Source organism: Aquila chrysaetos, chromosome 21 (assembly GCF_900496995.4).
Source record: "Aquila chrysaetos chrysaetos chromosome 21, bAquChr1.4, whole genome shotgun sequence".
In the NCBI taxonomy this organism is placed as follows: domain Eukaryota; kingdom Metazoa; phylum Chordata; class Aves; order Accipitriformes; family Accipitridae; genus Aquila; species Aquila chrysaetos.
In genome coordinates this window covers 23,798,294-23,825,744 of record NC_044024.1, presented here as the reverse complement: position 1 = coordinate 23,825,744, position 27,451 = coordinate 23,798,294, and the positions used below count along the sequence as shown (strand labels likewise).

At 59.1% G+C, this 27,451-nt stretch overlaps 2 protein-coding genes across 2 annotated transcripts; one reads left to right on the top strand and one right to left on the bottom strand.

Annotated features, from left to right (window-relative positions):
* LOC115333533 (tumor necrosis factor ligand superfamily member 10-like) lies at window positions 1–7,084 on the bottom strand. Its single transcript, XM_029996583.2, is given in 6 exon segments — window positions 1–1,709; window positions 1,977–2,084; window positions 2,606–2,642; window positions 2,964–3,110; window positions 6,773–6,895; window positions 6,897–7,084. Coding segments are annotated over 6 exon segments (963 nt in total). The 5' UTR covers window positions 7,002–7,084; the 3' UTR covers window positions 1–1,266.
* A 14,054-nt stretch (window positions 7,085–21,138) lies between these two features.
* LOC115333487 (contactin-4-like) lies at window positions 21,139–27,451 on the top strand. Its single transcript, XM_029996458.2, has 6 exons — window positions 21,139–21,501; window positions 22,283–22,612; window positions 22,741–23,010; window positions 23,206–23,265; window positions 24,348–24,396; window positions 25,534–27,451. Exons 1-6 carry the CDS (start codon window positions 21,420–21,422, stop codon window positions 25,544–25,546), a joined length of 804 nt encoding a protein of 267 aa, XP_029852318.1. The 5' UTR covers window positions 21,139–21,419; the 3' UTR covers window positions 25,547–27,451.

Genomic DNA, 27,451 nt, shown 5'->3' with positions numbered 1-27,451 from the left:
CTGGAGTACAGGCTTTATTTAAACTAGCATTGAGACACCCCCCCCCCCCCCCCCAGCCGTGCCAGCATTGGGGGGTGCTTGCATCCTTTGCGGGAGCCTGTGCTGCCGTCCTGTCCATACACTCCAACAGTCTTAATATAATACAGAGAGTATACAGGTAATTACAAAATTGGGGGCTGCGTCCACCCCAGCATCCGAGGGCCGAGCCAGCCTGACCACGCTCTGCCCCGCCTGAACCCACCTTTGCCTTGAACACCGAGCGGTTGGGCTTGTTCCTCCCCGGTCCTGCGCTGCGACCGCCGGGGCTCACCCATGAGTTGAAATCCTGCAGGTTAATGATCACCGGGGCTAAAGATGTGAGCGAGCGGGTGGCTGTGCTGGCCCAACAGGGCTGGGAGGACCAAAAACCCCGAAGAGAGAGATGCTTGGTCAGAAGCGAAGGGGAGGCGTGATGGCAAGCTCCTGGGCTGGATGGTCCTGTGCAGCTCGGCTCGGGCAAAATGCGCCTCTCTGCCACGTGCCTGCGTGCAGTTGCTTGGGCTGGTGACTGCTCCGTCGGTTGGCATCGCTCCAGGTTTCTAATTAGCCCGAACTGAAAACTCCTCCGCTCCTTTCCAGAAGCTGATGCTGGACCTGCCTCGTACCTGCAGACTCTCCCCTGGAGCTTCGCCCCAGGGGTGCCAGCCCCGCGCTCGCCGTGCCGCTGCTCTCCGCTAGCCCCGGCTTCTGTCCCTGCGCCTCCAGCTCGGGGTCCCCCAGCACCCGCAGCCTGGCTGGCTGGGTCTGCCCCTGCCAGGCGTGGGGTCGGACTCGCAGAGGGTCACCCTGCCACGGGGACGCTTTCTTCTGTGGTTGCGCGCAACCGGTGTCTCTCCTGCAGCAGGGAACCGTTTGGTGCTACCTGCTCCGTTTGCTCAGGTGGGAGCCAGGCAGGTGATGTGCCACCAGGGACGGGATGCCCCCCCTCGTCCGTGTCTCCCGTGGGCTCCCGGAGACCCTTCCCGGCTCACGGGCTTCCTCCCGGCTGGATGGCGAGGCCCCGTGCGGCACCGAGCACCGCGGGTCCCTGCGGGCGGCCACCCCCCTCCCCGTGCCCTCCTCTGGCTCGTCCCTCGCCGCAAGGGACAACGCAGGCAGGGAAGGACCCTGTGCCAGACCCCCCCCCCCCGCCTCCGGCCATTTGTCTGTTGTCCGGTTGGAATAGCGGCTGCCCCCGGAGAGTCGATGGGCAGGAGCAGCGGGAAAGGTGGGAGGCGGAGGTGGCTGTCACAGGTCGAGCCGAAAGGCCCCGAAGTAGCTGGCTGCCGCGTCGTTGTAGTCGATGGCCAAGGAGGAGACGGAGACGAAGAGCTCGTCGCCAGCCTTCAGCTCGAACAGTCCCCCCTGGTAGAGAGCGTGGAGCCCGTAGTCCGCCTCGGGCGCCCAGCACTTGGTGCCAACCCCTTTGAGGAGGAGGATGGGCTGGCTGTAGGAGGTCTTCCAGTTGATGCACTGCACGAGCTGGGGGACGGAGGCTCGGGCGCTGGCCCTGTCGCTGGGGTAGCGGAAATAAATCTGGGAGTAGACGTAGTACTTGCCCGCCTGGTTGACCCGCAGCCGGCCATCCCGGTAGGTGATGTTCTGCAGGTGCGAGTGGATGGTGCTGTCTTCCCAGCGGGCGATGGCGTGGCGGCAGGACTGGGAGAGGTTCCCGAAGCGCTTGGAGTTTCCTGGGGAGAAGGGAGGGTCACCGAGGGAGGCGAGATGCTCTGGGCAGCACGCATCGGGGTCAGGAGAAAGGGAGGGGGTGGCTCTAACTCTGTCCCACGGTCATCCAGCTTGGAAGGGTGGAGGAGGTGGTCTTGAACAGGAGAAACATCTCCCCATCTGCCACCAAGTGCACCCTCCCATCCTGGTCCCCTGCGCCTTTGGGTGAGTTCTTTCCCCTGTTCCCATCTCGGAAACGCGGCGGTGCCCAGCGGGGCTCCCCGACTCACCGTCCTGGGCCAGGCTCTGCGGGCGGAGGGTGAGATGTGCCGAGGGCTTGCCAGCCGTTTTGGGAGGAACCTGCCCCTCCGAGGTGTTGAAGTAGCTCCGCCGGGCCTCTGCGAGGAAAGACACACAGCTGTAGAGGACAGAGAGCGTGGGGATGCCCAGCCCCGTGCTGCCACAGCAGGTCCTTACTGACCAAGCAGAGCGAGCGGGGCAGGGAAATGCCCCACTGACCCATCGAAGAGGCAGGTTACTTGGGGATGGAAATGTCTAGTCAATCATTATCTAATATTTCTGTGCTGTTCCCTGTGGCCCTGGTTCCCCCGGACTCCAGACAGACATACACGGCTGTCCCTCCAACCCATTCCCTGGGGACGTATGCCCTTCAGCCCTTGCTCTCCCTTCTCCTGCCCCAGCTCACAGCACCGTGCCCGGCGGAGTTTGCCCCGGGAGCGACCAAGCTCCTCCCCAGCCCACTGGCATCCCCGGCTGCACGCCGAGCCGTGCGCACGTGGACCATGGCTCCGTCTGTCCGGCTGCAACCCGGTCCCAGCAAAGAGGTCGTCGATGCTTTGCAGCACCGGCGAGCGGCACCCCGGCTGCTGCCACCGGTGCCGGGCCAGGAGGGACTCACCCTTCACCGCGCTCCTGCGGATAACGTTCTCTGTCACCTGGACCGTCAGAGAGGAAAAACAGGCCCACGGTTAAAGGTGAAACAGGCGTTCCCCGTGCCCCAGCTCCTCTCGTCTCTTCCAAGTCTTCATGACCTTGTCTTTTCATGCTATGGCTCTGGGCTCCACCAGCTCCTCGCTGCAGAGGGCCTGGCATCCAGCCCCACTCCTCCGCCCCCCTCTTAAACCATCCTTGTAATTGCCCTCTGCCACCCCTCCGGTGAGGCAGATGGGGAAACTGAGGCAGGGAGGCAGACAGGAGCTCTCCCATCGGCTGTCCCATCCTCCCCCCATCCCCAAAGCCGGTGGGTCCAGGCTCACCGTGGCCACGTAGGCTTTGATGGTGTTGGCCAGTTTGAGGCAGGACTGGTTGCTGATCACCTCCTCCAGGCTGGAGCCCTCCTGCTGCTGATTGATAACCTGCAGACACCGCAGCTCCTCCACGCTCCCCGGTGCCTGGGCTTTGAGCTGGAACAGAAACACCCGGACATCCCCGCGTCAAACTGGGCAGGCAGGAGCAGTGTGCATGGCTTGGCTGGAGGGAGCAGCGGGGATGCCCGGCGGGGTGCGTGCACGGGACAGACACCTTTGGCCCGGCTCCTCCAGCATCAGGGTGCTGATGGCCACACCGCGGGGTGGAGAATAACCCTGGGCTGCCCCGATCCCAGGGCTGGTGGTGCGAACGCCGACTGTGTCTCCTGTGCTGGGATGGAGTTAGGTGGCAGGAGGCTGGGTGGATCCCAAGGTGCGTCAAAAATTTGGTTTTGTGAATTGGGCAGGTTAAATCTCATCTTGTCCTCCTATGATCCCTGGCAGAAGTGAGTCTTGCTCATCCAGGCTCTTCGGGGAACGTGACAGCCTCTTTCACTGAGTTCCAGTGCCAAGTGTGAGAAGGAGACGAGACTCCAGGACTCTCACAAGCTGCAGAGCACCAGGTAAAGAAAGGGAACCCAAATGTCCCATTCTCTGTCTCCTTCACCTCCTCCTCTCCTGCCCCAGGGGGATGAGGCTTCTCAAGCAGTAAAACCCAGCCTTGGCTTTGAACGAGGAGTTCACAGCTCCCGGGGAAGCGGTTGCCCTGCGAGGCTTGGCTCTGTAGGGCGCAGAGGTAAGAGCTGCAGCTGCAGGCTGGACGTGCCCAGGCAGCCTGGTCCACGCTCTTCGTGCCTTCCCGCTGCCGAGCTAAACTGGGGTTGCAAAACAAGCTCTCATGCAGCTCTGCCCTTCCAGCTGCTGAGCCGTGCTGGCCGGAGATGGAACCCCAAGCACTCGCGGTGCTGCGTCAGCCCAGGCAGATCTCAGACGCTTTCTAGCCTGTGCTGGCTTGTGGTTTGGGCTGGGAAGCCTTCCCTCCATGTGACGCAGGCTGCTGCATGGCGAGCTGCCTCTTCCCAGGCTGTCCCGAGGCTGACCCGGCTCAGCTCTGGCTGTGGCATCGCAGTGGGGGGACAGGCACGGCTGGCTATAGGGTCTCACCGCACCGTGCTGCTGTCTAGGGCGTGGGGAAACTGAGGCACAGGTGGGATGGCCGCCCTGAAATCAGTGCGCCAGGAGCTGGGAATGAACACCAGCACCTTGACCGTCCTACCTTTATCCCCTGGGTCATTCCCAGATACCAGGACAGATCCCAGGAGTCCTCAGGCTTGGCCACATCATCACCTGGGGCTTGGCCACCTCCAGCACCCTGCAATTCCCCCACGTCCCTGCTTGCTCCGAGCCCCCACCAGACTCCTGCCTGCTTGCCTCCCTCGGCCATAGTTTTGGGTACTCGCTTTGCCTAGTACCAGGATGCACTCATGTTTGGGATCAATACAGTCTCCAGTAGCAGCAGAAAGACTGTGTGAGGTCAGATAAAAAGGATTGGGGTTGGTTTTTTGCACTATTGGGCCAACTGTCTGTCCTAGCACTGACTGGCTTGACCTGCCAGGAGCACAGTGGCTGGTAGATGGGCTGCAGTGGCGAGCTCGGAGGGACTGATGTGGTGGCTCGCATGGCTGGATGGCTGGAGAAAGGCGAGCACAGCCCTAGTAGTGTTTTCCTGGGGCTGGGTTTAGCCAGTCGGGCTGCAGTCGTGCAAAGACCTGCCTGCCCGAGTGGGTGGATGCACGGTGCCCGCCAAGGCAGTAAATCCCGAAGTGATGGGGCTGTTCACATGAAACTCCACAATAAGAGTGCGTGCTTGGGCAGGGTCAGCGCGTGCAGCTCCTCCGCGCTGCCAGGAGCACTAATTACGGCGCGTGCCCGCGTAACTGGGGTCAGCCCTTCTCTGACCAGTCCCGGTATGGTGGTGGCACGTTCCCAGCAGTAGCGTGGGGGACTGCAACCATGTGCTTCATCCCTCCGGGTCTGAACAATTGCCTGGCACTGACTGATCACGCTAATTGCCTTGATTAAAGCTTGCTGCGATAGGCTGCGTGTACCACCAGCACCTCTCTCTTCGCAGGGTAACCCCTCTGGCCTGCCTTCTCTGCATCCCCTCCTAGGGACCTTGTGCTGGGGGGTGTGTTTAAAATAAGGGAAAAGCGGGAAAGTCTTGCAAAACTGGAGGCATGGGAAGTACCCCCCGTGAGGGGGTGAGGGCAGGCTGGCTGTGCTGAGTGATTCCGTGTACCCGGAGGTGCTGAGCTGTGACTACCTATCCCCAGCACAGATCCCATGCAGGGATCCTGTAACTAGCCTCTGAAATCAGCCCAAAGAGATCAGCTGAAGTGGCTTTCTCCTCCCTTCAGCCCTCCCCTGTGGCTCTGTCTGCCAGCATTCCCCTCCTCTTTCCAGGGCCTTTCATGTAAATCCCTCACAGTGGGTGCCACATGGGATCCAGGGGTGGAAACAAAGCCCAAAGCGAGGGCTGAAGTCTGCTCCAAAGGATGCTCCACGGGGCACCAGACAGGCCTGCATCCTTGGCCAAGGCTTTTTCCTTTTTTTCCCCACCTCTGTTGTGGTTTTGTGCAATGCTTGGCACTGCGGGACCCTTTTCTTGATGGACCCTCCATCATCAGGGATGATGGGTACCATCACTGGAGCTGCCTGGAAGTCCCGGATTTCCTTCTCCCCATCGCAAAGATCTCTCCTGTTTGGTGTTTTCCCCTCCTTGACCCTCCCGCTGCTTGGGGATTGCTGTGGACCTGAATCAGCTGCTGGGGGGAGCAGTGGGGGTGACCTCCGAGTTTGGGAATGGTTTGGCATGAGGGCTGCTGCGGGTGGGTGGGAATGGCTGGATCCCAGCACGGTTGTTTGGTATGATTAAGCCGGAGCAAACAACCAAGAGCTGCTGGTATGGGGGGGGGTTTTCCCAGCCAGGCCACTTCCAGCTTCTCACGCAGGGGGTGAGGAGGATTCGGCAGTGCTGGAGCGTGGGTGGGATGGGAATGGGGGGGGAGATGAAGTAGGAACCAGGGGCGAATGGGGCCTGGACCCCAGGGCAGCCCCCCCGCCCCATCCCCATCTGGAGCTGCAGACTCTGATGGGACCCCAGGGCAGGGCCCCCCTCCCATGGAGCCTCAGCTGCGGACAGAGCCCAGGACAAAGGCTCCTTCTCTCCACATCTGGATCGGCGGCTCTGGGCGGAGCTGGGAGCTGTGTCCACCCCCCACCCCACATCTGGATCCGCGGCTCCCAGGGGAGCTGGGGGCAGTGCTCTCCCCCCCTCCCCCGTGCCTCCACATCTGGATCCACGGCTCCAGGCGGAGTTCGGGGCACTGCCCCCCCCCCTCCCCTTTCCACATCTGGATCCGCGGCTCCGGGCGGAGTTCGGGGCACTGCCCCCCACCCCCCCCTTTCCACATCTGGATCCGCGGCTCCAGGCGGAGTTCGGGGCACTGCCCCCCACCCTCCCCTTTCCACATCTGGATCCGCGGCTCCGGGCGGAGTTCGGGGCAGTCGTCCCCCCCCCCCCACTCCCCCCCCGGCTCCACATCTGGATCCGCGGCGGGGCAGCGCCGGTAGCTGCCGTCCCCGGCGAGCAGAGGCACGGAGGGGGGAACGGGCAGAGCCCTCCCCGCAGCCGTCGGGTCTCCCGGGGGTGCAGCCCCCCCCCCCCGGGGGCCCCCGCCCGCACCGGGAACGGGGCGGGAGGGAGGGAGGGGGGGCGGGTTGTTGCGGGGGGGGCGCAGGACAAAGCCTGGTCTCACCTTGGAGATGGCCATGGTGAAGTAGACGAAGAGGCCGGTGGTGGAGGCGATCTGCAGGGCGAGGATGGCCATGACGGCCACGCTGCCCCACAACGGCCCGCACCGTCGCCGCCGCCTCCCCCCCCCGCTCCCCGCCGGGGCTACCGGGGCCGTCCGCCAGCATACGGGCTTCCGAGCCGCCGCTGTCGGAGCGCAGGTACTGCCCGGCGCTGGGCTGGTGCGGGGCCATCGCCCGGCCCGCCCCGGTTGCCGCTACCGCGCTCCGACGGGGCCCCGGCGGCGGCGGCGGCGGCGGCGGCGGCGGGAGGGACCGGCCCCGGGGAGGGGGGCGTGGTCTCGGGGGCGTGGTCTCGGGGGCGTGGTCTCGGGGGCGGGGCCTCTCCCGCAGCCACCTCCCGCCGCGGGGTCCGGGGGTCGCCCCGGGTTTGGGGATGGGGTCGTGTGTCCGCAGGAGTGACACTTCCCGCCACCGTCACGGGTGCAGCGTGGGTGCTGGTGGTGGGGCGGCCCCACGGGGTGGGGACAGCCAGCTCCAGGGACCGCGAACCCCCCCACCCTCCGTCCCCGTGCTGCCTGGGCTGAGAACAGAGGGTCTCAGGGCTGGGGCGGGGGGAAGACGTGACCCCAGTTTAGGGGTTTAGGTGATGGGCTGCGCAGTCCTAATGGAGCACTGGGCCAGCAGGTCTGGCCAGCGCTCAGCTGGTGTCCATCCCTCCGTCCTTCCCCCCCCCCCGAGAAGCTCAGACAGGTCAAGGTTTGCAGAAAGGGGGTCAATCGCTGCTGACCATCTCCTAGAGGCCTTGCGCGGGGAGGGGGGAACATGCCCACTCTGCCCACCAGTGAGAGCCCACCCGGGGCTGGGAGCTGCAGCGCTGGGCTAGGAGCAGGGCAGGCTGTCCGCTGTGTACGCTGGGGTTTGAGCCCCAGCGCTCTGTCCTGCGGGTGGGTAGAGCTCCCAGACGCTCTGAAATAGAAATGTCGAGTTGTTTGGAAAGCAAACAGAAAGGCTGGAGAGATGGCTGTTACCTGACGAACGCAATAGCCGCTCCGTGGTCAGGTGAGTCTGCAGCTTTTAGTGCTTTTTATCTCTGAAATGAAAGTGAGATCTTGATAAAACACACAAGCACTTTGGTCTTCCCAGAACCGCTCCCTTCTCTCCAAGGATGGGGCGTGGGAAACGTGGGCTGGCCTCAGCCCAAACCCAAAGACAGCTCTGGCAACCCCGAGCCTTGTGCTGGGGGCAATTTAGGATTGACGGTGAAACAGGGACCTGACTGTGAGTGGGAGAAAGCGGACCCAGGTGAGACCCATGATGGAAGTAGCTGCCATGGGGCCCACCCCGTCCCCAGGACTTCAGGCCCTGCAGCCGTCCCTAGGCTGGGACGCAGGCCAGTGCCGCAGCCACAGTTATTCACAGGGACACGCCACAGAGACGTGGCCATGAAGCCAGAGCTGCTCTGAGCCGACCAGGGCAGACCTCCCTGCGTGCCACGGGGGTCCCCAGCTAGTGCTGCTCTCCCTCGGTGCGAGCTGTGAACCAACACCCTGCCAGGCTGAGCTTTGATCCTTGAGGGGCTTAAAACTGTCTGTGATATTTCAGTGATAACATCAGTTCAGGATTTGGCCCTTAAGCCTGGCTTTTCTGGGCTGGGTCTTGCAGAGCATGTGTCACCTAAGGACTACCCCACCTGGGGAACGGGGAGAGCTGGTAAGAAGAGGCAGCTCACCAGCGGCTCACTTCTCCAGTGCTCTCCCACAATGAAGGGCATTTTTTTCTTTTAAAAAAGGAACTTGTCCCACTTCACATCCTGCCTGCCAGGAACGACATCGTCTCCTCCACCAAATCCTCTAGCCTCCCCCTGGCTTTGTACAGACCAGTTTCCTGCAGGGAGCCCCAGCGGACACAGGGGATGCAGGAGAAGGCAGCTATTCACAGGTACCACCTAATTAAAAGGGAAAGAGCAGGTCCAGTTTCTCTTTTTAATGATTTGTGGGGCTGGGGGGAAGTCGCAATTCCCCCTCTGGTCCCTAATTGCCTTGAGCTTGGGTGGGGGAACAGGAGTTGCCCTTTCCCTCAGCTGCCAGGGCAGGAGCTTGAAGAAAAACATCTCAAGCATCTTTCCAGTCCTACTTTTCTGGTTATGCGTTCTTGTCCCTCCTTACGGATGGTGTCATTATCCCTGCAGCACTGCCAGGCTTTTTGCCCTGTTTGGAGAGCGAGGCAGCACCCACCCTCCCGTGGGTCAGGAGGAAGATGGTGAGGCTGTTTGGGGGTCCCTTCCCAGGAGAAGGAGGAGATGGCCCTTGTTGGAGGACATTTGGGGCCGAGAGCAGGTCCCCCTGCCCATCCACAAATGCAGCCGCTACTCAGAGTGCGGGGAAGTAAGTGGGTGGCCCTGTTGTCCGAGCTGGTCATGCATGGAGCAGAGCATGACAAAGGCTCAAGCAGGTCCTGCCTTTTCTTCTGCCTGCTCTGGAGCAATCCTGCCTGCGAAGCAGGGTGGTCCCCATGCACCGGCAGCGACCCCTGGTCCCCCTTCTTTCTCCTTTCCTGGTCACCCCACGCTCTACCTGGTCGTGGCAGCAGCCTCTTTTGGTGACCCATGGGTGTCCCTGGCATGTGCTGGTGGCCATTCCCGGCAGTAGGTGTTGTCTCTGCAGCAGCTCACACCCATCACGCTGGCGTTGCATCCTGGCACGGGGCTGCTGAGCACCCAGGCAGGGGAGCTGGAGGTTGAAGGTGGTTTTTGCTTAGGAAAAGTTGTCCAGCAAGGGCCGGCAGTGCTGTAGCAGTGATGCTGGGGAGCCCCCGGCCCACCCTGCCCTCCCTGCCCCACGTTTCTCCTAAAGCAGACACTTGTTTTGGGGGTGATAGCTGCCTGCAGGGTCAGTACTGGCTCTCTCCTTGCTCCTCAGGCTGATGTTTGTGCACCGTGGCTTTCCTCCTGACCCTTGCTCTCTGGACCCATCACTGCAGCCTGGCTGGGTGGGCATCGCACGTACCCCATGAGCGGTTTTGAGTGGGTCTCCTTCACAAGCCTCCCTTTGCCCATGCTTGCTTTGCCACAAGGTGAACGTAGGGAGACTTAATCTCAGCACTTTGGTATCCCCAAGCCTGATTTTATCCTTAGGCGTGCACAAATGTCCCTGCAGCACCAGCCAGGCATGTCGGGCTCCTCCAGGCTGCTGCTCTGCCCAGCACGCGGAGGAGCCGTGTGACCAGCTGTCATGACCTCCCAAACATGGGAAAGTGGGTAGCTAGTCACCTTATCTGCTTTTATTGCTTTTGTAAAAGACTTCACCAAGATTTGAATAATGCAAGCTCCCTAAAAAATGTCTTTGGATCACTGATTTAATCACTCGCTTGCTGCATGAGTGTCTCCAGTGGACTGTGATGTATGAAGGGAGAGGATGGGGGGGAGTGTGTGTGGAGGAGGCTGGCAGTTTCCTTGGCATCTTCTGGGTAGCAAAAAGGATTTTTGCTCTTGCTCTTTTAGCAGAAAGGCAGCACTGGTGCTGTTTGGGGGGCTGCAGCCCCCCCCCTGTTCCCCATCTCCAGTTGACCTGCAGTGGAGCCTGCTCGGAACAAAGCTGCAGGAGCAGGGCGAAGGAGCCAATGTGGATGAGAGACATGGAGGGGGATACTGAAGGGCTGAGGACTGATTTATTACCAGAGGTCCCAGCCAAAGCCTTTCAGCTTGGGCCGCTTGTTGACCTCTAGTGCCGCTCTCATCTCTACCACCCTTTGCTGTCCTCCGCTCTTTCTGCGGGAAGGGGCTGCTGAACTCCCGCTGACTTGCCTTGCAGGAACCTGGGTGGGGAAGACGCTGCCTCTTCCACCTCCGTGCTGTCAGTCAGGATGCTCCTGAGACAAGGGGATCTTCCAGCCAAAAGCATCTGCCAAGTCCATGAGTGGTTTTTCCCCTTTTCTGCCAGCTCGGTGCGTGACCCGGTGCCCAGAGCCAGTGAGAGGCGGGCGCTGTTCAGCTCAGCACCAGTGTGGGCACCATCCCTGCCCCGGCAAGTAGTTGTTGCCGCAGGCGAGATGCCTTTGTTGGAATTGGGGAAGGGCACTGAGCTAGGAGACAGATGACTATTCATTTCTAAAAAATCCAGTGAAAAACAAACCCTCCTGATTGTGCTTCTCATTAAAAAGGCTCAGGACCTTCAGAGCCAGGTGGAAGGGGAAGAGCTAGAAAAGGCGCATCTGTGGCACAGACTACTTCCAAAACCTTGCCCTGGTCTCAGGCAGCTATTCCGCCTGCTTCTGGTGTTGGAGGGCTGCATGCACTGGGGGCTTGCTGGGACTCCCCATGCAAGGGGCAGCAGCCAGCCAGGCAGGGTGGAGAGTGGGCAGAGCTGGCCAAGCTCCTGCTTTTGGTGGAGGTGAGCTTGAAGAGCCAAATCCGTTTGCCACGTGGGGCACGGATGTACGTGCAGAAGCAACCTGGGTTACCGCTCAGCCGTGTGCTGTGATCGTGGGCCACGCGCTGCTCCGTTGGATGGGGCAAGGGCACGCGTGGGCTCTGCTGCTGAGCAGGGGGAAGCCTGGAGCTACAAGAACTTGGTAGCTTGGGGCTGCTCTCCATGCTTTGGAGATAAGCTTGCAGAGAAGCCAAGCCTGTGAGTGAGGGCAGGACCAGAACTGGAACTGTGCAAAGAAAATTGGGTGGGAGCCAGACAAAAAAAACGCCTCCTGATACTGGCTGAGGAGTTGTTTTTCACTTCTAATGTTTCCTGGTCTGTGCGCTAGGAGAGCCGGGTCAGCTGAGCCTGGAAGTTTGTTTCCTCAGCACTCAGTGGTGCAGAGCAAGTGCAGGAGAGCAGGAGAAGGTGTTTTGCTGGGCTCTTGCCAGTGTTGTCGGCGAGGCCCTGGGGTGGGGGAAACCAGGCAGCGAGCACCTGCATGGAGATGCGAGATGTGTGTCTGGGATTTTCCAGTCTGTCCCTTGGATTTGCTTCAGCTTTTTCAGGCAGGATGGTTGAATGTGCAATTTAGTCATAGTATTTTCCCATGTTTTACCGGGGTGATAGCGCGTGCAGGATCTCTTGGGTTAGCCTAGACTGGACCCCTCTTGAGCTGGGTTAGCGACAGGGCATTCCTCCCTGGTTCGCATCTTCTGGAGCAGAGCTGCAGTGCTAGGTCTCAGCTTCCCGAGGCTGTTCCTTTAAGGCAAGCCACAGCCTGGCGTCGTTTGCTCCAGCAGCTGATGATTTCTAACATGTGTTGGCTACATGATCTTCAGTCAGGAAACAGCAGCCCCCCGGGAGGTGAAATCACTGCGTGCAGCTCAGGAAGGCCTTTGCTAACCTCCCTGGTATGCTCTCTCGACTGTTTGTCTTTTGATTTGAACCGATCAATTCCTGTGCCGAGAGGTTTTTTTGGGGAAAAAAACCTCTTCCCCCTCATGCCGTACTTCCAAGGCTCAATGGGAAGGTCGGTGCTTCCAGCTGAGGCACTGGATCAGCTCACCTTCCTGACCAGGGCTGCCCCGACCACGTGGAGAACCCACTGGGACCTCTGTGCCGGGCTCAGTTCTGCCCTCGCCACAGGGAGCACCCTCTCCTGGGGTGGCAGGGACCAACCCTCCTCCTTCGGCCTCCTCTTCTGTGGCCCAGCAAAGCCAGGATGGTTCACCCCATCCACGGGGCAGCACAACGTTGCGCCTTGTAGCTGTCGCAGGAGCCTGGGAAACAGGAGACTGCCAATGATGTGCCTTGGCCCCTCTGTGCCTCAGTTTCCCCCTGTCTAGTGTAGGCTTTCAGAGGGCCTTGCTTCCTGCGTGGTTTCCCAAGTGCTTGAGATCACTGGGAGGAAGATGTCCAGCTTGGACAATGCCCTGGTGTTTGTTCATCCCGGACAATGCCGCAAATGCTCTGCTGCAGCAAAGTGCCCTGACTGAGTGTCTTTGGTCAGAGGGAGGAAAGGCTGGTTTGGAAGCAGATGAGAGATGCTATGAGAAAAGACTTAAATAGCAGGAGGGCTCCCAGAGCCCTTATTATGTAGAAAGGCAGGAGATGTGAGGGCCAGCTCCCTCCCTCTCAGGGTGATACCACATTCCCTGGGTGATGCTCTGACCCGTGGGTGGAGATCAGGGAGCCGGTGCCTGCACACTGTGGATCTGGCCCCTGAGGCAGGGCTGTGGGGTACGTTTGGCTGCAAAGTGGGTCCAGCTTTACAGTGGATGCGTGCTGGGACCTCTCTCACCCACCCGTATGGTGCTTTGGGGTATCCAGCTGCAGTGTCAACACAGGGTCCTTGTCACCATCAGCCAGCACCGCTGGGGGAGATGCCAATGCAGGGTCCTGGGGAGAAGAATAACCTTAGAAAAACTGAGCTGGAGATGGATCTATGGGGACCAGGATGGAGACATGGGATGGAGCAGGGTGGGCAACCTTCTTGTTGGCTGGGGCACCTCTACAAGGCCACCGCAGAGGGGACACTCCTGGGAGATGCGGTGCTCGAGTGGCTTGGTGCAGCATGGCTGCGTACCGACCCTGGTGCAGGTCTTACGGGGGTGATTTTCCAGCTGGGGCCATGCCAGGTCATCAGTGCCTCTCCCCACCTGTGGAAACCAAAGTCTGGCACTGGGATCAGTTTGGGAACAAGAGAGGTGTTGGGAGGCCTGGAGTGCAAAGGGATTGATGCCAACAGCCAAATGCCTAGTGCTGGGACACTGCACCCAGATCCTGCAGCCAGTTTTAAGCTTTTCAAGAATCAGCATTACCCCTTGCCACACATTTCCGAGCAGAAGGTCACCATCCCCACTTCAGGCTCGGGCAGAAAACGCCCAGAGATGGCCATGACAGCCCTGCGGCTGCCTGGAGCAAAGAGGGACGATTAAAGCCAGGTCTTTTATGTCCTCCCCCACCCAGAATACCAGTGATTTTACAGCACATTTAACTTGTGGTGAAATGTGGAGGGACCCATCTGCCGTGGGGTGGTCCGCTGGGAGGTACGCTTGGTCCTCCAAAGAGCCAGCAAGGAGCTGGGCTGCTGTGGAGCGTGGTGGGCTGGGAGAAGGGTCTGCTGGGTCTGAGGGGGGAGAGGGGTAGCAGAAGGACAGATCTGGGTTTGTCCTCTGGCGATGTGGCTGTTGCCTCATGACGGACAGGCTGGGGAGACGCAGCCTGTGGGCAGGATGCGGGCGCCTGCGGTGCTGGAGGTTGGGGGGGGTCACGGGGGATGTTGCAGAGATGCCAGGCGGGGAGAGAGACCATTGTGGCAGCCACTTTCGGAAGAAATAAAGCCTCGATTCAGAATGAGAAGGGCTGAAGTATTTCAGCTCAGGGCTCGTGGTGTCCCTTCGCCCTCCCTGGGGGGACCTCGAGGTGAGGAGTGTGGGAGCACATGGCGCTGGTCGGTCCTGCTGTGGGGTCCTCCCTGGCAGCCTGGCTTGGGGACAAGGATGTGCCAGCAGGACCAGGATGGGGCAACGCAAGCAGACATGACTCAGCACCCAGACAGCATGACACAGCACCCCAGAAATGCTGTCTGACAACGCCTAAGTGCTGATGCCACAGTAAGTGATGCTGCAGTAACAGGGCACCCGGTTTCTCCCTGGGATCACCAGTTCCAACCTTGTGGAAGAGTTGTTTTAGGCTTTATGACCAGTCTTACCTGTCTCCCCCCTTCTGCCCTTCCTCCCACATGACCCAAACATGCAGTTTGGCTCCATTCCTTGCCTCAGTTTCCCCACGGCACTGTGCCATATACAGCATCCTTTGCTGCCATGTTGTAGTGCCATGTGGTAGTGTACAAACCATGGTCCCAGCAATCCATTTAAATGGAGACTTTGCTTTTCAGCCTTGTCCTTTCCCCTAAACTCACCTGGGTCAGCCTCAAACTGCCCAGTTTGAGCCAGTCTCTTGGCCAGACCTGTGCAGAGACCTTCAGCCTGAGCTCCGAGAGGTCCCAAGACCCTGCCCTCCTGCACACGCAGACACAGGCACGCTGATGGGGACAGACGCAGCGTGCTCTCGCTCTGCGAGGTGCAGAGACCCTCTGCTTTGTTCCTGGGAATTTGGAGAGCCATGCAAGACATGTGGAGGCTGGGGCGGGGGGGGCGGTTTCAGCAAAGCCGTGGCTGGAGCTGACTCAGAGCTTCCCACCACAGGTTTTCTGCTGGCTCAGGGTTTTTTCATGCCTTCCTCCCTCCCCAGAACTATCCAGCTCCTTGTGAGGATGCTGAGATACATTTACTACCCGCAGAGCTGCGAGAGGCCCCTTCCCCTTGTGGAGGCAACTCACGGGGCCAGCGTGTGCTCACTGCCTGGTTCTGTCTTAGCAGAAACACTCTTTCTGGGTGAGCCTTGCTCATTCTGGGTTGATGTACGCCTGGCTTTGGCTGCACAGTGCTGAGGGGCAGCGGGTTTCGGCCCCTCCACCTGCTCTCAGCCTTGGGACTGCCCCGCTGCATGCTGGCTATGGGTCTGCAAGGGGAGGACATCAGCCATGAAGACCCAGCCTCTTCCCCACCATACCCTCCCAGCGCTCGGGCTGGGAGCAGCCCCCAGCCCTTGTCTGCCCATCGGGTCATTCCCTGCCTGGGGCTGGGGCCAGGGTTTGCTTGTCCCTGTTATCACGGGGACGGAGACCTTCCCTGCCTGGCTGCATCAGGCCATCTCCAGAGCTGGCTCAGCTGCTCCAGCCCCACACATTGCCAGGTGTAGGGTTGAGGCTGGAGGGGTTGGTGGTCGCCCCAAATGCGACAGGACAGGTTGGCTTGGATGGTTGGCACAAGCTGGCCCTTGCTGACCAGAAGCTCCCACTCCCAGAAGCTGTGATGGAGAGCTGGTGGTGTGAACTGGTGCTCCTGCACCAGTGATGGAGAGCTCTCCTGTGATGGAGAGCTCCTGTGAACCAGCAGGATCTGGGCTGGTTCATCTCAGCTTCTCCTCTCACACAGCATGGCTCAGCCCCAGCATCCGACATTGCACCCCGAAGGAAGATGTTTCTGTCTTAGGGCTGCTCCTGCCAACTCTGAGCTCTTAAACTGGAACATGACGCCTGGCTGCTCCTGGGCTGCAGAGGGTAAAAGGGAACTCTGGGTTGTTTTGACTCATTGCCTGGGTTTTGCAACCTCCTGGCAAAGCAGAGCATCAAAAAAAAAAAAAAAAAAGAGGAAAAAGGACAGCCATGGCCCAGCCCAGCTGGGGTCCGGGTGCGTCAGCCGCCTGTGTGGGCCAGCCGTGCCTCCTGTCCCCCACCTCCGCAGCCCCGCTTTCCCAGTTCTCCTTCAAGGCAGCTGTCTCTGCTCTTGCTCTCACACTGGGAACTGAGACCCCAGGCACAGCCCGGCAGAAGGCATTTGGGCAGCCCCTCCGTGTCCTGCCACCTCCTTCTGCCGCCCATGGCATCCCACCGCACAGGATTACAGCCACACATGTCTCTGCACAGAAGGAAGGTGTCTCGTGGTCCAGGGGAGGACGGATATAAAGGCGCCTGTTTCGAGGCTCTGCTTCCACGGTGTCGGCCAAACGTGGTGACAAGCTGTGTGCTAGGAGGGGCTACATGGGTGGTGACCAAAACGCCCTCAGACCCTTTCCTTTCAGAGATACAGGCCTGGGAAAGGCTGTTTCTGTGATTCTCGGTGGACAGCCTGGTTCCTCTGGAGTGGGAAAAGGTGACAGAGATCCCGGCTGCTTTCACCCTCCTGCTCCCTTGGGGCTCTGGGCTGGTCCAGGCTATGGCAAACCTTTTTCTCAGGAACTGGCTCGTTTTTAGCTTCCAAGCTTCAAGACCTCCTCAACCAGACCTCCCAGAAGTTGTGCACTGAGCAGCTTCGTCCTCTCTGCCTGTTTGGGAGCTGCGGGCTGGCTGGAGATGCATGATGCTGTGAATGCCGGGATGGCCCCGCAGCGGTGCATGGTAGGGCTCCCTGGCAGGCACAAGGCAGCTCTGTGATGCCGGCTTCCCTCCTGCCCACCTTCCTTCTCTCCCTCCTGCTGCACTCGTGAGACTAATTGACTCCTTGAGGGGTGAAAAAGCAGGTTAGGTGGAAGAAGCTGGGAGCACCTGGGTAGAGCCGTTTGACCCTCCAGGAAATGCTTGCCATCATCTTGGCCTGCAAACCAGCTTTGTGCTGCTTAGCCCAGACAGCTTCTCCTCTGGCCCTCCAAGTCCTCTGTCCTGCTCTGCATCCTGGAGGCTCTGCACGTCTTCCATCACCGCCCTGGGCTGGGAGCCTCCCTGCAGAGCTCAGGCTCAGCAGAGCGGTGCTGGCAGGCTGGTGCCAGCTTGGCGAGGGCTGGGGGGGAAAGGGCAGAGCTGCTTTCTACTGCAGCCTTTGCCTTTGATGCATAGACTCCACCGCTGCTGCCTGTGCGAGCCCCCCATGCCCCGGGCCCTGGGTCTGCTGCTGGAAAGCACCAGGGACGTTTTCTTGCTGGTCCTTAGCTGCCCAGGTCTAGCTAGAGATGTCTCCTCCCTGCACAAGCACTGGAGTGAAGGATGTAGTGCTGGGAGAAAAGGGGTGCTGGGGAGGCAGCGGTGTCCGGACAGCCCCCCAGTGTGGGCTTTGAGCAGGGATGTGTGCCTGCGTCGGCTCTGGCTCGTTGCTGGCTCCGTTCCTCCCCTGCACCCGTCTGGCCGGGAGCGTGCCGGCCGTCCTCGCAGCCCTTCCTGACCTGCAGGCTGGTGGTGGGACAGGGAGGTAGCTGGGGTTGAGAGCCAAGGGGTAGCGAGGGAGGGACAGGAGGAGAAGGGAGGCTTTGGGGGACCGTGGGAGCAGGGCTGCTCCCTGCTTTGCTGGTGGGACTTTGTTCGATTGGCAGCAGAGGGATGGATGGAAGGGGGAGGACTGGGGTCAGCCCCGTAAAGCCACAGACCAGCAAGCTTCCCTGGGAGGGCTGTCAAGCCCTAACGCTGCCAACCCAGCAGAGCAGCGCCCGGTGTAACATCACAAGGTGGGACTGCCAGCTCCCGAGACATGCGTGCCCTGGCCAGGAACATCCCCAGGCTCCGGTGAGGGGACCAAGGGCCAGTTTCTGCCTGCAGCACCTTCTCTGGCTTGGGTTCCCTCATCCCAATTCTTCCACTTGTCTCCTCTGAGGACTGATCTTCTCGCTCCCTCTAGTGGGATGGTTACGTGGCCTCCTGCCTGCGCACACACCCGGGCCCGCCGTTCTCCTCTTGTGTCTTCGTCTTCCTGGAGATCTTCCTCTGGCCATGCTCTGTCCGGTCCCTGGTCTGGTGACCCCTCATCTCCCTGCAGCCCTGCTCCCCTCACTGTTCCCAGTGTGCAGTCTGGTACCCATGGAGGGAGCAGAGCATCCTCCAAGAGATGACCCAAACCCCCTGTTTTTTATCAGAGGCTGGTTTACAGTGCGGTGGCTCAATTCCCTGCCCCGAACCCTGCTCTCTCTCTGAGGTTTTGTGCACACACAGCTGCCAAAAGGTGTGAATTCATTACCTGGGCAGATCTAAGTTTCCTGTTTCCAGCTGCAGCCATGTCAGGTGCGTGGGCTCTGTATGCCGGCACAGCCCTTTCCCCTGCCCGTGGGCACACCTACACACAGCCCAGCCACAGCCAGCTGGGTGCCAGGGTTAAGGAAATCCCGTTCCCTCACTCTTGTACCAATTAGTCTTTATCGTACAAAATCGTATGAACTGGCTGAAGATGCAGACAGTGTACGTTGTGTTCTGCGCAGTCAGGGTTCCGTCAGCATGACTAAAGGACCCCAGCTCATTGCAAGGAGGAGAAGGACAGCCCCCACCCACCCTGAAGTTAAGGACCTTTGTTTCTTGGAAGCTTAAAGCCATCCACGAAGAATAAAGGACACCCCTGGACTACCCGGATCACGCCAGCGTGATCAAGAAAGGCGCAGATGGATGATGACGCCATAGAATCACGGCTGCTTTGCAGAACAGTTTTGTGTGTGTCTCTGTGTGTGCGTGTTTTTCACACTGCCAGCACACCCCCCCCCCCCCCCCGCTGCCCACAGGCACGCACCCACCCCCCCACACCCCCCATCAGTGCCGTGGCCGTGCAGGGGCTGATGCTTCGGGAGCTGTTTTGGGCTTCAGGTGCATCGTGGGCACGTGGAGAGGCTGAGCCATCCCTGCGCCCTTCGAGGGCACCTGGGCTGGGAAGGGGGGGGGGAGAGGTTTAAAATGGCTCTTTCCAAGGCATGGTTTCAAAGAAAAAAAAAAACAAACCCAAATAAAATCCCAGCAGTGCCCCATGAGCCCCCTCTGCTCCCATGGGGGTGAGGCCCGACAGAGAACGGCTGCCCACTGGTCGAGGTGCCAGAGCCCGACCCTCGAGGGCCGTGACCCCCCCCGGGTCCGCGGCTCAGGGGCTGGCTGGTCCAGGCAGAGCGCCGGCCTCGGGGAGTGCTGGAGAGGGGCCGGAGGAAGCCCTCGTCCCCTAGCCCGGAGCTCACCATCACAGTGATACAGACTCAGCAACAACAAAGGAAACGGTGTTCCTGTAAGGCTCTGCCTTCAGCCCAGGATCTCTCATCCACATTTGAAGGAAAATAACTGCCTAAGACACACAAGCTGCTCTTAACCTCAAGGAGCTGAAATGACTGACATGCTGCCAACTGTGAATGGGATGCTGGGGCTGTGACCACCCATGGTACAGAACAGCAGGCACCAGGCAGCAGACACAAAACCAACTATCTTTTTGGCTTTACCTCTGCTGCTTCTCAGTTTTGTTTTTAAACAAGTCCTTTCTTAAACCAAAAGGATCCTTCCTTGCTTGCTTCCCCCACATGTAGGTCTCCCTCACCTATAGTCCCTCAGTTTTTCTCCTCTTTTCATTGACTCTGGGGGAGTTAACTTTAATTAACTTTTCATTAACTGATACGGGGCATCAAGTCCATCCCCAGGCCAGCACTTGGCCTTGACCCAGGAGGACGAGTTGGGAGATGACAGTGATGAAGAGCAAGACACAGCCACCTACACCATCTGGGTGTACCCCAGGCTCCCGGGCCTCTGCCAGGACCCACAGTTTCTGCAGTGATTTTTTTCAGCAGTTTGTTCCTACTGAGTTTGTGCATTAGTTGGTGCTCACTCAGTGCATGTTCAGTTAGTGCACATTCAGTTTCTGCATATCCAGGTTGTGCAGCAGACTGTTGCACATTTAGTTTGAGCAACAGGGTTGGGTTGTGCAGCACAATTGTGCATAGTCAGTTTGTGTGGCAGGTTCTTGCAACATTTTTGTGCAGCACGTTTGGGCACATTCAGTTTGTGCAGCAGCTTTGTGCATATCCAGTTAGAGTAACATACCCACTTTGAGTAACATCTGGGGGGACATTGGAAGGTCCCCCAGACACCAGCACTGCTCCCCCCTGCCAAAGGCATCAGGAGGGGACCCAGCCATGGTGGGTGTTGAGCTTATTGCATATTTGAAGTTGCTTGGGGCCAGGAATAGATGCCGCGGTGGTGTCTGAACCTGCCTTCAACAGGAAGCTCTCCTGCATGGGGGAATTCTCAAAGCAGTTTGGCTGGGCTTAGTTTTTATATCTATATCTATATCTATATATATCTCTCTGTCTCTCCAGGGCTGGTTTCCCCAGACATCGGGGCACTGGGCCACGCAAAGCACCATGTAGGGTTTTGCTGCAGCAAAACAGCTGTGGTGTTTGTGCAAGCACCCTTCACCACCCTCCTAAGCTGCTAAGGTGATGGAAACCATGTGGGGAAGGGGAAAAAAAATCCCCACCTGCCTTGTACTTTATGTGATAAACCTTATGCAGGAGCAGTGGGAATCACGGTGCTCTCCCCTGCGCAGGCAGAGCTGTTTCCCAGCCATGGTCCCGTCCTCTCGCACAGCCCTGCCTTGAGCTGGAAGGGTGCTCCGGCAAATTATTAAACCCCCATTCTGTGTTGCTGTCGTGGGCTCCTTCGCCTGCCCTCACAGCCCCGCAAAGGCCCCACGGGGCCAGGGACTATGTTGCTGCCATTCCCCCAGTGCCCTTTTTGACCTGGCATTTGGGGTTTTATTTTTGCACCGTGGCAAATAGAGCTGGTACAGGAGGGGCAGCCGGAGGCATCTGGGTTTTTTTTTCCCTGCATGTTAAGTTTGGCTGCTCTAGGAAGGAAAGGAGAGGAGAGGAGAAGGAGGAGGAGAGGAGAAGGAGGAGGAGGAGGAGAGGAGAAAGAAGAGGAGCAGGAGAGGAGGAGTATAGGAGGAGAGGAGGAGGAGAGGAGAAAGAAGAGGAGGAAGAAGAGGAGGAGGAGAGGAGGAGGAAGGAGAGGAGGAGGAGAGGAGAAAGAAGAGGAGGAAGAAGAGGAGGAGGAGAGGAGGAGGAAGGAGAGGAGGAGGAGAGGAGGAAGGAGAGGAGGAGGAAGAGAGGAGGAAGAGAGGAGGAAGAAGAGGAGGAGAGGAGGAGGAAGAAGAGGAGGAGAGGAGGAGGAAGAAGAGGAGGAGGAGAGGAGGAGGAGAGGAGGAGGAAGAGGAGGAAGAAGAGGAGGAGGAGAGGAGCCGGGTCGGGCCGGGGGTCCCCGCGCTGCTGTGCCAAGGTCACCCCGCTGAGCGACAGCGGCAAAAGCCGGGCGGCGGGGCGGGGCTGCCGGAGGGGCGGCTCCCCGTAACCCCACCCCTTCCCGGCCCCGCCCCGCCCCGCCCCGCCCCGCCCCGGCGGCGGGAGCGTCCCGGTGCCTCGTGGCGGAGCTGCCTCCGCTCCGGCCCCGCAGATGTTGCCCGTCCTTCTCCTCTTCCTCCTCCTCCTCCTCCTCGCCGGCCCCGGCAGCTGGGCAGCCGGCCTGGGGATCACAGGCAAGTCTCTACCACCGGCGGGGGGGGGGGGGGGGGTAGGGGGATATTCGCCCCCCGCCAGCGCTCCCGGGACCGCATCCCGCGTGGGTGGGGGGGGGGGGGGGACACGGACACACGCTCCAGGGGTGCCCATGGATCTCGCGCCGGGCGTTTTGGGGTGTTTTGCTGGCTTGTGAAGAGTTGCGAGTTGCAGCAGGGCGAGCCGGGCTGCGCCTCGCCGAGCCTCCCCCCCCGGTCTTTGGGGCTGCAGGGAATTCTTCCTGGCTCCTTTTAGAAGAAGCAAAAGCAAATCCCAGACTTGGGCACTCCTTAACCCCCTCTTTTCCCCGGACAAAAGCTTTTCCAGGAAGATCGGGAAGGGGCTTGCAGGCTTTCCCGTTTCTCAGAGCAATTTCTTGGCAGTGATCTGACGGGAAAGCGCCTGTGCGCGGTGAGGGCTCCTTGAGCTCCGTCACCCCTGGGTTTTTGGTCACCCCTGGGTTTTTGGTCACCCCTGGGTCTGTGGTCACCCCTGGGTACGAGCTGCTGGAACTGTGCAGATACACCAGCTGACCATAAAGGCCAAGAACTGCGTTTTTCAGGTGAGAGATACGAAGGGAACTCATATACAACCATCGGGACCTTCTGGTTTTCCATGTGGCTGCTTAAAGCCACAAATAATTGAGTCCCCAGCGCTGCTGTTTGCAGAGCGGCTGGGCCAGGGAGGGTTTCTGTGGCCACCTCCCAGGCGGATGAAGTTGAATCTCGGTAGCCGTTGAGTAACACCTCATTTCTTTTTCAGCCCGCACGCTTTCTCCATGCTACTCGGCTGACCTCAGGCCAGCATCGGAGAGACTTGTCTCGGCCGTGGGCTGCACTGTGCTTTTGACGATACCGCCGCTGAAGGCCAGCAAAGTTGTCTTCTGGGAATATAAAACTGGCCCAGAAGTAGGAGTCATCGTCAATTATGCTTTCGATGGACCCGCAAACACTTCTCGCCCCTATGAGAATCGCACGAGGTTCAATGAAACGGACTTCTCGCTGCAGATCGTGCTGCAGCAGGGAGATGACCGGCTGTACCGGTTCAGGTCCGAGTCGGAGGCCACGGGCTGGTTCCAGCTGCGCGTTGTCGGTGAGTGGTGAGATATCAAACCCTCCGCCACAGCCGGAGAGCTTGAACCGCTGCGGAGGAGGGTGCTCTGGGTCTGGCACCCGGGGAGCCATGGGTTTGAATGCTGACGGTTGCTCCGTCTCTCCCAGAACCGCTGTCCGAGCCAGAAATCGTGGGCAACTCGTCAGTGAAGGCAGGAGGCAACACCAAACTGGTTTGCAACGTCCTGGAAGGGAAGGCAGACTTGTACTGGTGGAAGAAAAATGGGGAGCTGCTGCTGGGAAGCGACCACATCCAGTTTGTTGACAACACCACCCTGTGCATCGTTAAAGCGTCGATGAACGACAGTGGCTACTACGCTTGTGTGGTCCGCAACGAAGTCAGCCAGAATGAAACCTCCTTCCTGCTCCACGTTCAGAGTAAGTGGGGATTTCTTCCTGATGCCTGGGAAAAGAAACAGGGGAAATAGCCCCAAAACCCACATCCTCTCGCCCAGTGCCTCCATGTCCCTGTGCCGAGCGTAACTGCCCAGCAGCAGGTTCTTTGCTTAGAGGGTGTGTGTAGGGGGCTAAATTCGGTCTGGCTGCAGAGACTGTGGATCCTCTCCTTTGCAGACGCTGCAAACGTGGTGTTGCCTGTGATCCTGGTGTGCGTTATCGTCGGCTCGCTCGCAGGTGAGTGCTGGGGCTGACCCTTTACCCTGGCTTTTTGGCTGGCTGCTGCATGGCTGGTGGGCTCTACGGCGCGGGCTGCGAGCGAGAAGGGATGGGGTGAGAGGGTCTGTGCTGGCTGATGTGGCACGTCCTTGCTGGGACCTGGGTTTCCCACCCAGGCGTCCCATGGGCAAGGGCTGGGGCTTTGTCACTGCCATTGTTTGAAGCAGGGCGTCCCCAATCTGAGGAGGTAATGTTGTCTTCCGTTGCCTCCCCTTGCCTCCCTGCTCCCAGACATGGGAGGGTTGTCATGAAAATGTCTCCTGCGTGTCCAGAGCAGGGATGAGATTATACTTTACTTTCCTGATCTGGGTCAAACCCCCCCGCCGAAGTCCCATGGGCACTGGGGGAAGTTGCACATCCCTTCTAGGATGAGAGCACTGAGCCCCCGCTACCGCGGTCTGCTGCAGTTTTCTGCGGGCAGAAGGGGAAACGTGCTTCCTTACTCAGTGGTCTTGCTTTTCCTCCTTTTTTGGAGCTGAAGAGCATTTTTTCCGGTCCGTCCCCAGTCCCTGGCAAAGTGGGGATTTTAATTCTCAGATTGCCAACTGCAAACTTGGAGGGGGAAAAAAAAAAGGAAACGCCCAAGTCCAGACCTGAGAAGAGGATCTGGCAGCTTAAAATAGAAGTAGGAGGTTCTCCCTAGGTGATTTATATGTATGTTTTGCTATTGCACAAAGTTTTCAGGTTTTTCCTGTGAAAAGCCTCCAGGCACTGGGTAGGTGCTGGAAAAGCTCATCCTGCTCTCGTCATCCCCATGATGCTCCCCTTGTACCCGCTCACACATGGCCAGAGCTGGTGGCTGGCTCTGCTCCCCGGCCATCGGCTGGGCTGGGGCGATGGGTACCTGTGGGGCAGCATGGAGATGGGCAGGGGGGTGGTTTACCTCCAGACCCCAAACAGGGAGACAACCCTGCATCAGGGAGCTCATCAGCGCTCCCTCCTCATTCCCGGCTCAAGGTTTCCCGGCCGAGCGTTGCTGTGCTTTGTCTGAGCACCATCTCTAGGGCGATTAATGGAGATGATGACTGGTTTGTCCCCAGGTGTCTTCGTCTGGTGCAGAAGGGACCGCCCGTGTCGCAACGGCTGTAGGTAAGATGCCTTTAGCCCCTCTCTCAGGGGTGGCCCTGCTCCTCCAGTTGTAGTTACAAGTCAAAATTTATTGTTGGCTGGAACTGAGTAAGCCAGACAAGTGGGAGAGTTTGGGGTCCTTTGCCAACCTCTCCTTGCTCATGTAAGAGGCAGCCGAGGGGTTGCTCTTGCCGCTCCAGGGCCTCAGAGGATTTGCTGTCCCCCCTGTTTAGTCCCCACTGGGATTTGCTCTGGAAGTATCCTTGATTCCCCCACCCAGAGCCTGATAGTGCTGGTTATCTCTGGCAAAGCAGGTGCTGGGCACCCCCGGGCAGCGGGGAGCACAGGCTCACCGGCAGCAGGGAACCTCGGAGTTCCTCCTGGCCCGTCATCCATTTGCTCCATCACCTGTTCTCGCTCTAAGCTGGCTTTTTAATTTCCATTACACATTTTCTGAAGCTGGGTGTACTAGGGTAATAAGTGGTGGTCCTGTCCCAATTCCTCCCATTGTAAAAGCAGGCAAAAACTCACGCTGTGTTTTTTGGGAGAGCAGAATCTTGCCCGAAGGGGAAAAGCTCAGCTTCTCCAAAGCATGTCTGTGGCTCAGATGGGGCCAAACTCTGGTTTCCAGTAATGCTTTCCAGATTGGCATAAACCAAGCCGCCACAGCCCCTGGGGCAGAGCGGATGCACTCTGAAACATGCTTCTTAATGGGTGGGGTTTTTTTTTAATTCTCCAACGGGCTCCAGAGGTTTCTGGGAACTGAGTGATTCTCGAAATCTTCTCGGAGCTTGCTCGCTCTATGTGACCACAAAAAACTCAGGCTGTTAACTGAAGCTTGCTTCCAGGAGGGTGAGGACAAGGATGTGATCCCCTAAGGATAGGAAACCCCATGCTACGTTGCAGCCAGTCAAAAATAAGAGAGCTCTCGGTTGTCTTGTGCAGCCAGGTCCCAGATAACTCCTCCTAGAGATAAGTTGGCTGAGGTAGCTCCTGAAATTTGGAGTAGAGCGCAAGTCCAGACCTTCTCAGCACTGCCACTGCCAGCATGTGACACCCTGCAGCTGCCTGGGGCCTCGGAGGGGGTCTAAGTGAGTGGCAGATGGAGGATCCACACCCAGGAGATGGCTTAGATGAAGATGTCTCTTCTCCTTGCAGGTGGAGATCTTGAGCGGCTGCGCCCTTGCTGCCTTCCGCTGACGGTGCTGGTGGATGCTGCCTGGGGAGCGCTGGATGTCTGATGCTGTCCCAACCTCTTCTGGGCTCACCTCTGAATTGCTCAAGCTGCTGAACCCCACAACTCTTTGTTTGTCAAACACCGGCTTGGACTATTTCTATGTCGTCCTGGGTGCCTTGCACATCCCTGGGGGAGAGGTGGGCATGGTCGTGCCTGCTGACCCGGCTGCCGCTGTGCTCCAGACCTCCTCACCTCTCCTGGCTTTCTCCAGAGGCCGTGTGGGGTAAGTGCTTGCGGATGGGCTGATGGCTCTGGAAGGAGCCACCATCCCTGCCGGACAAACACACGGTCTGGGGAGTGCCGTGGTGCCAGCCCCTGCCTCCCCAGGGCTGGAGCCCCTCACCGTGGCCTCGCGGTGTGCTGCTGTGCCTGAGACTCGGCCAGGGTGGCTCAGGGGCTGAGACCGTGGGCATTCTACTCGGTTTGGCCCTCGGAGGGAGGAAAAAGGGCAGGGTTTTGCTGTGGTGTGCACTGGGGAGTCTAGGAGGTGAGTGGAGCCAGTGGAAGGCGGCAGGGGATGGAGGAGCCGCAAAGTAGTTTTGTTTCAGAAAGGAAACGCCAAAGAAATCCCTGTGGCCGGCTGCGTTAGAGCAGCGACGCAGCCTGGCGTGGGAGACGTAGGGATGCTCCCGAGCGCATCTCCTCTGTCCTCCAGCCTTGGGCTCTGGCGGGATCTGGGGACGTCCCCTCCTCTTCCGAGCAGTAGCCACCTGGGTCGTATGTGTGCCGATGCAAGCTTGTCCTTCCCTTTTGCTGCTCCTGCGCGTGATGGTGGACTTGGTCTGGTTTGATATGGCCAGGGCAGCGCTGCTTCTAGCCCCTGCTCCTGTTGCCTCCCTTCCCCATGCTTCTTCTGCAAAGCTCTTCTGGCTTTGCTTGTGAAGGGGTCATTATTTGTTCTTATAGTTGAAAGTACTTAGCCTGGAAACACAACTGGCATCTTCACCCTGGAGAAAACTGGATGCTCTCCCAGGAGTGCTGGACCTCACAAAGTGCGTTGCTGATCATCAGGCCGGGGCGTTTGCACCCATCTTTCATTCTGATGGGGACAAACCCAGGTCCAGCACCCTGTCTGAGCCGGTCCCCAGCACCTCTGCGGGGACAGGCGTTTTGGGTGCCCTGGTCTAGCTACTGGATGGTCACCTCTCTCCCAGAGCAGCTGGTGGCTTGGGGACCTCTCCTTGCTCCGAGCCACAGTCAGCAAATGGCGAGTGGTACAGGTGGTTGTTTTTGTTGCTTGGGTCTTGCCTGTAGACCTGCTTCTGCAGCGAAGGGCTTTCCTGGCCAGGGGAGCGGTGGGTTTCCCTCTCCTCGGAGTTATCCCTTCTCTTTGGAGAATAGAAGTGCACCCAGGAGATGCTCAAATCATATCCCATGGCGTGAGCAGTCGCTAAGCTGTCCCATGCCTCTTTCCGGGGCAAATGGGAAAATCGTGGGAGAGTGAACTGGCTCGTGGCTTGACTGTCTTGGATGCTGCCTGCTCTGCCTGCTCTGCCACTGCTCTGGCAGACGGTGCAGCAAGGCTGTGTCCCAGGGAGATAACCGGGATATAAAGGGCCAGCAGCAAAGGGCCATCTCTCAGCCTGGGATTTCGTGTTGCAGTTAAAGCATTAAAGGAAGCGGAGAAGTTTGGGAGGAGTAAACTAGATTTCAACCTCAGTTTTAAGCTGCAATGCAGGTTGTCAAGTTCGCTGTTGCGAAGGTGTAAAACGAATGCAGCCAGATGTTTTACAAAAATTACTTTTCTAAACTTGCTGGAGAGTTGTCTGTAAATCATTTTGGAGACGTTGTGGTTTTTTAATGTCTGTTGCTACTAATAAAAGTGCGTGCGTTATCCCA